The 12,329-nt window shown below is 35.4% G+C and overlaps 1 protein-coding gene across 4 annotated transcripts in view; it reads right to left on the bottom strand.

The window, feature by feature from the left end:
• Phkb (phosphorylase kinase regulatory subunit beta) overlaps positions 1-12,329 on the bottom strand; it is a 233,980-nt gene that overhangs the window by 193,951 nt on the left and 27,700 nt on the right. For 3 of the 4 annotated variants that reach the window (XM_071604776.1, XM_071604779.1, XM_027939134.2), the window contains 2 exons: positions 3,228-3,317; positions 1,054-1,192 (listed from right to left, as the gene is read on the bottom strand). The exons of the other annotated variant lie outside the window; for it this stretch is intronic. In XM_071604776.1, coding sequence (XP_071460877.1) covers positions 1,054-1,192; positions 3,228-3,317 — 229 coding nt within the window. The remainder of the gene's footprint in view (positions 1-1,053; positions 1,193-3,227; positions 3,318-12,329) is intronic. 4 annotated transcript variants of the gene reach the window in all.

Genomic DNA, 12,329 nt, shown 5'->3' with positions numbered 1-12,329 from the left:
ACCAATACATCTAAAGGGAACAGTAACCAATACATCTAAATTTTTTAAGCATCCAAGAAAGTTGTCTTATAACAATCAACTGTCCAGCTTTGGTTGATTATTTATGCATGTCTAGACTCATGTTAGACATTTTAGTAAGAAGTTAGCATGGGTGACATTAATCTGTCTCATTACTGGCTTCACTCCGTAATGTTACAGTGATACTTCCTATACCCCTAAGAGCAGTAGTAGCTTTACATTTAATAAGTCTAAACTGTATTTATACAGAATATGTTAGGAAATATTTTTAGTGTTACTACCATAGCACATGCAAGTGTGCTAATAAAAACTACTTCATACTATCTTGATATTTGATCTTCTTTTAAAAATTCAACATATCAATGATTTATGACAGAGGAACCATTTCATGTAGATGCTACAATTTTCAGAAATATGTAAGTCACTTTCAGAAAATTTACATTCAGAAACTTAATAACCTTAATAATAGTTAAAATGTACTACTGATTATGTCATCCACACTTGGTGCTTACAATAAAATAAAGTAAGAAAAAAATTCCATATTGTGAAATGATATATTTTTACTTTATAAAATCATCATTTGACTTACAACCAGATTTAACAATCTTAATGAAGTGTGGTGGGAAAAACACTAAACTGGAAAAAGAAGAAGAAAAAAAGAGTCCTGGTTCTGGTGTTATCATTAACTAATTGTGTAATTAAAACAAGACTATTAACTATTATGGGGTTCCATCACCATCAATTACTTCTTTCATTGAAACAAGTCAACACAATGAGAATGGGTAGGTAGTTCATTCTGCCAAAGACTAATGAAGACTGAGAAACCTAAAAATAAAAAATGTTTGATCTTAAGACTGATTTTAAATGGTCTTGTATAAGCCTGTATAAATTAAAAGGGTTTATAGGAAGGGACTTGAGCAACAAGAAGTCACAGAGTGAATCAGCAACAGAGCAGAAAGAGAGCAGCCACTCAATTGTTTTGGTCCCACAAAACTCTATCAGCTTGTCTTTTTAGAAAACCGCACAACAGCTCACCTGTATGCTAGAGCCAAAGCCCAGGCACCAGCAGCACAGTAGAGACTGTCCTGGATCTTGGCCTTCTGATCACCACCACAGGTTTTAGTTGGAAAGAGACCTGTGGTTGGACTTTGATATAACAGCAATGTTGACTTGACTAGAATGGAAGATAAGGCAAAGGATGAATTATACCGTCAGCCATTTTCCTTGGGCTAAATGTCTTAATTCTTTTTGGTTTCCTTACACCATTTCTGAAGGTTTTGTTGCTACTAAATTTAGTTAGAGTATCAAAATTTGAAGATACTGAAACTACTTCATGGCATTCTAGCCATGTGGTAATTCACACTATATGAAGGGGTCCTTATAGTTTTGAGAAAAGGACTCAGCCGATTCAACTTAAAAAGCTTTAAACATATCCTAGTTAATGTTAATACATAATACATGTCATATTAAGACAGACATATTTAAAACTAAATGATATTTTTTTCTAAATCAGTTTAAATGTACAACAAAGAATATCATGCATGGCTAAATCTCAAAGCCAATTGAGTAAATTTCAGTAAATTATCGGTAATTTAAGAAGTATGAGAAAAGACCACAGAACATTAGTCTTCATGAAATACAGAATTTTATATTTTAATTACTAATTAATGACTAATTACTAATATAACAAAATATATGATACATTATATATTATTATATTATAAATTATATATCATATATTACTAATAACATAAAATATATTACTAATTAGTCATTATATATTATATATTTTATTATATATTTTATATTATGTTAGTAATTAGTCATTACACACTAGTCATCAATGAAACTTCATTGATCACTAATATAATGAAGTAAGACATATATTTTATTTTATTAAACCCATCAAATTTAGTCATTTTCTCTCAGATTTCATTGATGGCTAATGTGTAATGACTAATTACTAATATAATAAGTAAAGTTACTTTTTATATGCTACAAGTTAGAGACACGTTTGACTTTCAAAACTGAATCCAATATTTAAATAGCATTAAGATAGCAGCAAGTAAATAACTATGTTTGTGAACATTTTACTTAAATAAAACAAGCCTGAAATTAAATCTTTTATATAAGAGTTCTAAAATAGGAAAGCAAAGACACTAAAATTATATTTCTTAAGAACAATTTTACTCCTAACTATAAATATATGAATAATGCTTTTTCATAAACACATTAATATAATCTAAATTGACACATGTCAACTACCTTTTTAAGATAGTTTTTTTCAGTGAAGAATGGTGGCACATGCCTATAATCCCAGCAGTTCAGGAGGATCATGAGTTCAAAGCCAGGCTCAGTAATAGCAACATGCTAAGCAACTCATTGAGATCCTGTCTCTAAATAAAATACAAAATAGGGCTGGGGATGTGACTTAGTGGTTGAGTGCCCCTGAGTTCAATCTGAATTATGCTAGTCTTTCACAGGGAGTTAAGAATTAAAATTTATTTTTCTAAAACTAAACTGATCTTATTATGAAAATTTCTTTAAGAGTACTAATTTATTTATTATTTTTCACAAAGTAAATGATTAGTTCTCAAACGCTAAATAACTTGTTTCCTTTTAAAATATAATTAGTTCTCTTTAGCCAGGTAATGCTACAAAGATAACAAAAAAAAAAGTCAAAATAAGAATGCATTCCATCTTTACCAAAAATAAGTGGAAATAAAGTCTACATAAGGTTGAAATAGAAGAAAAAAATTTCATACCTCTGGAGTAACCAAATTTTATATTATCTGCCATTATAGTAACTGAGATTACCTCTTGTATCTCAGTGAATTAGAAACGGATACAAAGAATTTAGTATTATCTGAGTACCTTGTATAGGTAAGTAAGTAAGTTAATGCTTATATGAAATATTAATGTATTCATCAAAAAACACTCAAGTTTTCAAATCTGATTATGCTTAGGAAGATTAAAAACACAGAAGATACTGCTAACAGTTGTAAACTTATTCAAGGGCCAGGTACGATTTGAATGATTCCTTTTATAATTCCTATATAGATGTGCAACTAGACTGCATTGCTGTCTAAGCACTTGAAATGATCCAATATCCAAATTATAGAACACCATCATTCACATAATATACACAATATAACTAGGGTACAGTGAATACTAATCACAGCTACCATGTTTCCCTCAGGTTTGCTTACCAATTCTGTAATAATGATCTAATTTATCCCACAGAGTTTCATTATCAGGTCTTGGAAGATTAATGCTTTTCAGAGGTTCATAAACTGAGCCTAGAAGAAAAATGAAAACCTATCAAATTAGGTCATTTTCACTCAGATAAACAAAAGTTATAAACAAATAAAGAAGCACTACTTAACAACCTAATTTTCATTTTTATTCATGAACTACCATCTCACACTACTGGTAAAACTTTTGGTAAGAGAAGAAGAGAGAAACAAGCATTCTAAATATCACAGGACACTCTCACCCTCATTGATCCAACTATCTGATATGTATACTGTTGCTAACAACTCAAATATCACAAATACTCATGCAATAGCCACTAGCTCAATAATTTCTCATTATTGAGAAATACATCTAATTATATACCTTTAAATCCAAACCTGATTCCTTATGCCAATGTTTCACCAGGAGATTTTCTGTCAAATGATCATACACCAAGAACCTCAAGGAAAAATGTTCTAAAGTCTCATGCACTCCATAATTTCATAATGAAATTCTTAAGCCTCCACTTTCTCCTACATACATAATAGTCTCACCTTATTATCTGGACTTTAAGCAGAGATCTACTTTCTACTTCTCAGCCATGAAAACTACTTTAAGGCATTAGCAGAACATACTACTCAAAAGCTATAGAATACACAATAATCATGAATAATTTGCCACAAAATGGGTACAGAAAATTGTTCACTTGACTAGTGTACTTTCTCAACTGCTGACTGAAAGAAAGATATCTGAACCTTCAACCATCAGATAAGCACTACCTCCATTCTGGATAAAAGTACTCAGAAATCATCACCATCTCAAGGTCACAATTAAACCACCTCTGGGTTCAGATAATGCATACCATATAGTATGATAACACAGCAGAAAAATTATTCTATAATTTACCTGGGGGGACAGGGAAACAAATGATGTCAACATGTGTTAAAATTCTGATGTTAAAGAAAATTAAAAAAATTTATGTTCATAAAATTGTTGTTTAAAGGCAGATTATTAGGAATTCCTTAACTTTAGGCAAACAGTCCACATAATGAAGGAAGTAAAGAAAGAACCTATATATTCAAGCAACAATCCCATTATCTTCTGTTGAAAAAAGATGATTTATAGATAAAAACAAGGAAGAGGAAATGACCTTCTCTGAGTGAAGACATTTTCTAACGGCACTAACCAGAATGTCTCTATAGTAAAGAATGGAGAGATATAACAACATAGGAGATCACCAGGACCTCTTGCCTCCTCTTACACAGGAACCAAGGGCCCAGGTATGTTGCCTTCTTGTATCCAGTCAGCTCAAGGTAGGTATAAGTGTGTGAGCAGCCTGGAGTTTGAAAGGAATAACAGAGCAAGTACTAGCTAGTAAAGTACTAAGCTCTGGAAGACTATACACTCCAGTAAAGCTAATCCACTGAGGAAAAAAGTAATATCAGGTACAAAATAATCACAAATTATAAATTATGTGTGTATAAAAAATTAAAAGAGGTCTGAGGATGTGGCTCAAGTGGTAGCGTGCTCGCCTGGTACGCGCGGGGCGCTGGGTTCGATCCTCAGCACCACATACAAATAAAACAAAGATGTTGTGTCCACCGAAAACTAAAAAATAAATATTAAAAAAATTCTCTCTCTCAAAAAAAAAAAAAAAAAATTAAAGGGGAAACTTTTGCAGGAGAGAAGGATTGTGAGTGAATAATACTTTTGTTTTTATTTTAAATCTCTATTAGCAGACATAGTATTTTGCCTTACTTATGAAAAATAAAGTCATCAATTTGAATATACACTTTCATTATAGTTAGGTAAATAATATGGATTATGGATAATACATGTTCATATGAAATCAAATAATCAAAATTAAAATCAATCTGCATTACCAAAATAGGTGAATTGATTTTCAATGATACTTTTAAATCATGGTTTTAGATTGAAAAAATATTTGTTACTAGTGCTTTTACATCTAAGACAAAATGGACTAAAATATTTTTTTAATATTTATTTTTTTAGGTGTAGATGGACACAACACAATGCCCTTGCTGGGCAAGGGCTCTACCGCTGAGCCACAATCCCAGCCCAAGACTAAAATACTTTAAAGCTGATAAAATTTGATTTCTAGATTCTTAGCTCTCAGCTCCCATTGGCTCTTGAGCATATCTTGTTAAGTCACAGTTTCAGAAATACTTCCAAAAATAAACTAGAGAAATTTCATCCCATTTGATATTCCCAAAGAAGGTGATGATTAATGTAAGTTTCTTAAATATGAGGAGAGAGAGAGTTGTACATGACAGCAATCATCTCTTGACAGCATGTATTATGGCAAGAGCTTCTCCTCATGCTACCACTATAGTGCATGACCTCTTCTAACAAGGTAAGCATTCAAGTATGGCTGGACAGTACTGTATTATTATTGGGAAGTCACTTGGAAGGAAGATGAAATAAGAAATTAGCTTTGAAGGAGTCTGAATGTATATTAAACCAGTCTGTCAGTACTTTTCAATCTCTTCCCCCACCATCCATACATACCCTTTATTGAATAAAGTCTCATTTAGATGACAAATATCTAAGTTGAGGAGATGTTCAAGAGTTTCCTAGCATTCCAAGAAACACTATCTGAAACCATGCTCTCAGTATGCGAAATCACCAGATCTCTTTTTAAGAAAGATGGTCAGCAGCTCTCCAGAGAAAGAATGAAGAGCCAATGGAATCTATGGTGATGAGAATAAGGAAGAGGGGCAGATGAATGGTCAGGGTAGGGACAGTGTGATGTCATGACTTTTTTTATTTTTTATTTTTTATTTTTTACTGACTTCTTATCTGTAGGGTGAGGGAAGTCAGAAAACCAACATTGTCTCCTGCTTTCTAATCAGTTTAGATTAAGAAGTTCTAGAAAACATTAGGAAAGAAAACTGCTGCTCCCTTGCTCCAGATCCAGGTACCATCATGCTAAATTTGTAGAGGGAAAGTACACGACAAATGTACTTTATCCAAGAAAGTGTGATGATTGAACATCTTGAATAAAATACAATCCTATTTTTCCATTAACCAAATATAAGTTCTCAAATAAGGACTCAAGATGGAGGATTCTAACATCCTAATGTTGGAAAGAGTGGCAAGAACATGTTCAGTAGAACTACAATGATTCTGTCATCTGATTTTCCTCAAAAAAAAAAAAAAATTACCAATGGATTTTTTTTTTAATAGACAACAACAACAAACAAAAAGAAAATCATACTTCTCAAGAAAATACCTATTCAGTAAGAGGTAAGAGAGCTAGAGATATAATTCCGTGATAGGGTAACTGCCTAGCATGTACTAGGCCTTGGTATAATCCCCACCACCGAGAAAAAAAATAGGGGGTAGGTGGGAGGGGGATGTACAAAGTAGAGCAGAAAGTATAAAATTTAAATCATCTGATTCACTGAAAATTACGATTATCTTTACATCTCCCTAATATTCAAAGAACGACCATGCTGAGTTAAGAATAGCTTGGTTAAATATATGTTAACATTTTAGTGATCACCACTGTACTGCTTCTTCAGTAACTACATGAAATTAAGCAAAGATGTTCCATGCAACTTATAGTGAATATCACCAAAAATCTGGATGTCAAATAACAAGTAATTAATGGTATCAATTGTATATAAGAATTCAACATCTAGGAAGTTTCAATACAAATAAAAACATGAAGAAGAAAGCACTGCACTGCCAACAAAAATTTAAAAGATAAAATAAAAATCCGAGACACATCGTCCCAATTGGAGGAGTGGCGGAGCAGAGCCGCTGCCCGTGTCTGCAAGGTAGGCAGACCTGCGACCGACCAGCGGAGCAGGCCCAGCGGCCTGCCGGCGTGGTAGACACATCGCCCCGATTGGAGGAGGGGTGGAGCAGAGCCGCCTCCCATGCCAGCAAGGTGGGACATGCGACCGACCGGCGGAGCAGGCTCAGCGGCCCGCACATCGCCCCAACTGGAGGAGGGGCGGAGCAGAGCCGCCTCCCGTGCCTGCAAGGTAGGCAGACCTGTGACCGATCAGCGGAGCAGGCCCAGCGGCCTGCCGGCGTGGTAGACACATCGCCCCAATTGGAGGAAGGTCCCAGCTGCCGCCCACAAGGTAGGCAGACCGCGCGTCCCGGAGAAGGGGCCTGGCGGCACACCGGCCTAGTTGAAAGATCACTCCAATTGGAGGAGGGGCACAGCCGCCGCCTACACCTGCAAGGTAGGCAGACCTGCAACCTGGAGAACAGGCCCAGCGGCCTGCCAGCGTCGTAGACAGATCATCCCTATTGGAGGAGGGGCCCAGCCGTTGCCCACAAGGTAGGCAGACCACGCGACCTGGAGAAGGGTCCCAGCGGCCCGCCGGCGAGATAGACAGATCACCCCAATTGGAGGAGGAGCACAGCCGCCACCCCACCCCTGTAAGGAAGAATTTGCAACTATACAAGAGCAAAATAAATATATAGGGGGAAAATTCAATAACACAACAGTTTCACCAAGCAGAAAGAAACGCGAGCAGTATGAAAAGACAAGGAAAGAAAGGACCACAAGCTGTGAAGGTCAACTCAACTTTAGAAGAGGTAATAGCTGCCACAGATGGAATGTCAGATAAAGAATAAAAGATTTACATGCTTCAGATGATCTGGAGTCTCAAGGAAGACATTAGACAGCAAAATCAGACAATGAAAGATCACTTCAACAATGAGTTACATAAACAAATCCAAGAAGCAAAAGATCAACTACATAGGGAGATAGAGGTTATAAAAAAGAAACAAACAGAAATCCTAGAAATGCAGGAAGCAATCAACCAACTTAAAAACTCAAATGAGAATACTACCAGCAGAGTAGAACACTTAGAAGATAGAACATCAGACAATGAAGACAAAGTATTTCAACTTGAAAAGAACATAGACAGCTCAGTGAGACTGTTAAGAAACCATGAGCAGAACATCCAAGAAATTTGGGATAACATAAAGAGACCAAACTTAAGAGTCATTGGGATACTGGAAGGTATAGAGGTCCAAACCAAAGGAATGAGCAATCTGTTCAACGAAATAATATGAGAAAACTTCCCAGACTTGAAGAATGAGACAGAATCCCAAATCCTAGAAGCCTACAGGACGCCGAATGTGCAAAATCATAAGAGATCCACACCTAGACACATTATAATGAAGATGCCCAACATACAGAATAAGGAGAGAATTCTAAAAGCTACAAGAGAAAGGAAGCAGATTACATTTAGGGGTAAACCAATCAGGATAACAGCTGATCTTTCAACACAGACTCTGAAAGCTAGAAGATCCTGGAACAATATATTTCGAACGCTGAAAGAAAATGGGTTCCAATCAAGAATTGTGTATCCAGCGAAATTAAGCTTCAGGATGGAAGAGGAAATTAAAACCTTTCACGATAAACAAAAGTTAAAAGAATTTGCAGCTAGAAAACCATCTCTTCAAAACATCCTCGGCAAAACATTACAGGAAGAGGAAATGGAAAATAACAATGAAAACCAACAGTGGAAGGTAGTACAGTAAAGGGAAAAATAATCAAAGAGGAAAAACAAACCATGTTAAGTAACATAAATAAACAAATATGGCTGGAAGAACAATCCATATCTCAATAATAACCCTAAATGTTAATGGCTTAAACTCACCAATTAAGAGACACAGGCTAGTAGAATGGATCAAAAAAAAAAAAAAAAAGATCCAACAATATGCTGCCTACAAGAGACGCATTTGATAGGAAAAGTCATACACAGACTGAACGTGAATGGTTGGGAAAAATCATATCACTCATATGGACTTCGGAAACAAGCAGAGTGTCCATACTCATATCAAATAAAATAGATTTCAAGCCAAAGTTAATCAAAATGGATAAAGGGGGACACTACATACTGCTCAAGGGAACCATACACCAACAAGACATAACAATCATAAATATATATGCTCCAAACAATGATGCAGCTATGTTCATCAAACAAACTCTTCTCAAGTTCAAGAGTCTAATAGACCACTATACAATAATCATGGGAGACTTTAACACACCTCTCTCACCACTGGACAGATCTTCCAAACAAAAGTTGAATAAAGAAACTATAGAACTCAATAATACAATTAATAACCTAGACTTAATTGACATATACAGAATATACCACCCAACATCAAGCAGTTACACTTTTTTCTCAGCAGCACATGGATCCTTCTCAAAAATAGATCATATATTATGTCACAGGGCAACTCTTAGACATTATAAAGGAGTAGAGATAATACCATTCATCTTATCTGATCATAATGGAATGAAACTGGAAATCAATGATAAAAGAAGGAAGGAAAAATCATGCATCACTTGGAGAATGAACAATAGGTTACTGAATGATCAATGTGTTATAGAAGACATCAAGGAGGAAATTAAAAAATTCTTAGAGATAAATGAAAACACAGACACAACATATCGGAATCTATGGGACACAATGAAAGCAGGTCTAAGAGGAAAATTCATTGCCTGGAGTTTATTCCTTAAAAAAAGAAAAAAACCAACAAATAAATGATCTCACACTTCATCTCAAAATCCTAGAAAAAGAAGAGCAAATCAACAGCAAAAGAAGTAGAAGGCAAATTAAAATCAGAGCTGAAATTAATGAAATCGAAACAAAAGAAACAATTGAAAAAATTGACAAAACTAAAAGTTGGTTCTTTGAAAAAATAAATAAGATCGACAGACCCTTAGCCATGCTAATGAAGAGAAGAAGAGAGAGAACTCAAATTAGTAGCATACGGGATGAAAAAGGCAATATCACAACAGACACTTCAGAAATACAGAAGATAATTAGAAATTATTTTGAATCCTTATACTCCAATAAAATAGAAGATAGTGAAGGCATCGATAAATTTCTTAAGTCATATGATCTACCCAGATTGAGTCAGGAGGATATAGACAACCTAAACAGACCAATATCAATCGAGGAAATAGAAGAAGCCATCAAAAGACTACCAACTAAGAAAAGCCCAGGACCGGATGGGTATACAGCAGAGTTTTACAAAACCTTTAAAGAAGAACTAACACCAATACTTTTCAAGCTATTCCAGGAAACAGAGAAAGAGGGAGAACTTCCAAATTCATTCTACGAGGCCAACATCACCCTGATTCCTAAACCAGACAAAGACACCTCAAAGAAAGAAAACTACAGACTAATATCTCTAATGAACCTAGATGCAAAAATCCTCAATAAAATTCTGGCGAATCGGATACAAAAACACATCAAAAAAACTGTGCACCATGATCAAGTAGGATTCATCCCTGGGATGCAAGGCTGGTTCAATATGCGGAAATCAATAAATGTTATTCACCACATCAACAGACTTAAAGATAAGAACCATATGATAATATCGATAGATGCAGAAAAAGCATTTGACAAAGTACAGCATCCTTTCATGTTCAAAACTCTAGAAAAACTAGGGATAACAGGAACATACTTCAATATTGTAAAAGCTATCTATGCTAAGCCTCAGGCTAGCATCATTCTGAATGGAGAAAAATTGAAGGCATTCCCTCTAAAATCTGGAATAAGACAGGGATGCCCTCTCTCACCACTTCTGTTCAACATAGTTCTTGAAACACTGGACAGAGCAATTAGACAGACGAAAGAAATTAAAGGCATAAAAATAGGAAAAGAAGAACTTAAATTATCACTATTTTCGGAAGACATGATTCTTTACCTAGCAGACCCAAAAGGGTCTGCAAAGAAACTATTAGAGCTAATAAATGAATTCAGCAAAGTGGCAGGATATAAAATCAACACGCATAAATCAAAGGCATTCCTGTATATCAGCGACAAATCCTCTGAAATGGAAATGAGGACAACCACTCCATTCACAATATCTTCAAAAAAAATAAAATACTTGGGAATCAACCTAACAAAAGAGGTGAAAGACTTATACAATGAAAACTACAGAACCCTAAAGAGAGAAATAGAAGAAGATCTTAGAAGATGGAAAAATATACCCTGTTCATGGATAGGCAGAACTAACATCATCAAAATGGCGATATTACCAAAAGTTCTCTATAGGTTTAATACAATGCCAATCAAAATCCCAACGGCATTTCTTGTAGAAATAGAGAAAGCAATCATGAAATTCATATGGAAAAATAAAAGACCCAGAATAGCAAAAACAATGCTAAGCAGGAAGTGTGAATCAGGCGGTATAGCGATACCAGACTTCAAACTATACTACAGAGCAATAGTAACAAAAACAGCATGGTACTGGTACCAAAACAGGCGGGTGGACCAATGGTACCGAATAGAGGACACAGAAACCAATCCACAAAACTACAACTATCTTATATTTGATAAAGGGGCTAAAAGCATGCAATGGAGGAAGGATAGCATCTTCAACAAATGGTGCTGGGAAAACTGGAAATCCATATGCAACAAAATGAAACTGAATCCCTTTCTCTCGCCACGCACAAAAGTGAATTCAAAATGGATCAAGGAGCTTGATATCAAATCAGAGACACGCCGTCTGATAGAAGAAAAAGATGGCTACGATCTACATACTGTGGGGTCGGGCTCCAAATTCCTCAATAGGACACCCATAGCACAAAAGTTAATAACTAGAATCAACAAATGGGACTTACTCAAACTAAAAAGTTTTTTCTCAGCAAAAGAAACAACAAGAGAGGTAAATAGAGAGCCTACATCCTGGGAACAAATCTTTACTCCTCACACTTCAGATAGAGCCCTAATATCCAGAGTATACAAAGAACTCAAAAAATTATACAATAAGATAACAAATAACCCAATCAACAAATGGGCCAAGGACCTGAACAGACACTTCTCAGAGGAGGACATACAATCAATCAACAAGTACATGAAAAAATGCTCATCATCACTAGCAGTCAGAGAAATGCAAATCAAAACCACCCTAAGATACCATCTCACTCCAGTAAGATTGGCAGCCATTATGAAGTCATACAACAACAAGTGCTGGCAAGGATGTGGGGAAAAGGGTACACTTGTACATTGCTGGTGGGACTGCAAATTGGTGCGGCCAATTTGGAAAGCAGTATGGAGATTTCTTGG

The sequence above is a fragment of the Marmota flaviventris genome, chromosome 18, assembly GCF_047511675.1.
Source record: "Marmota flaviventris isolate mMarFla1 chromosome 18, mMarFla1.hap1, whole genome shotgun sequence".
Lineage (NCBI taxonomy): Eukaryota > Metazoa > Chordata > Mammalia > Rodentia > Sciuridae > Marmota > Marmota flaviventris.
Note: the sequence above shows the minus strand (reverse complement) of the source record. Positions and strands in the feature narration are given on the sequence as shown.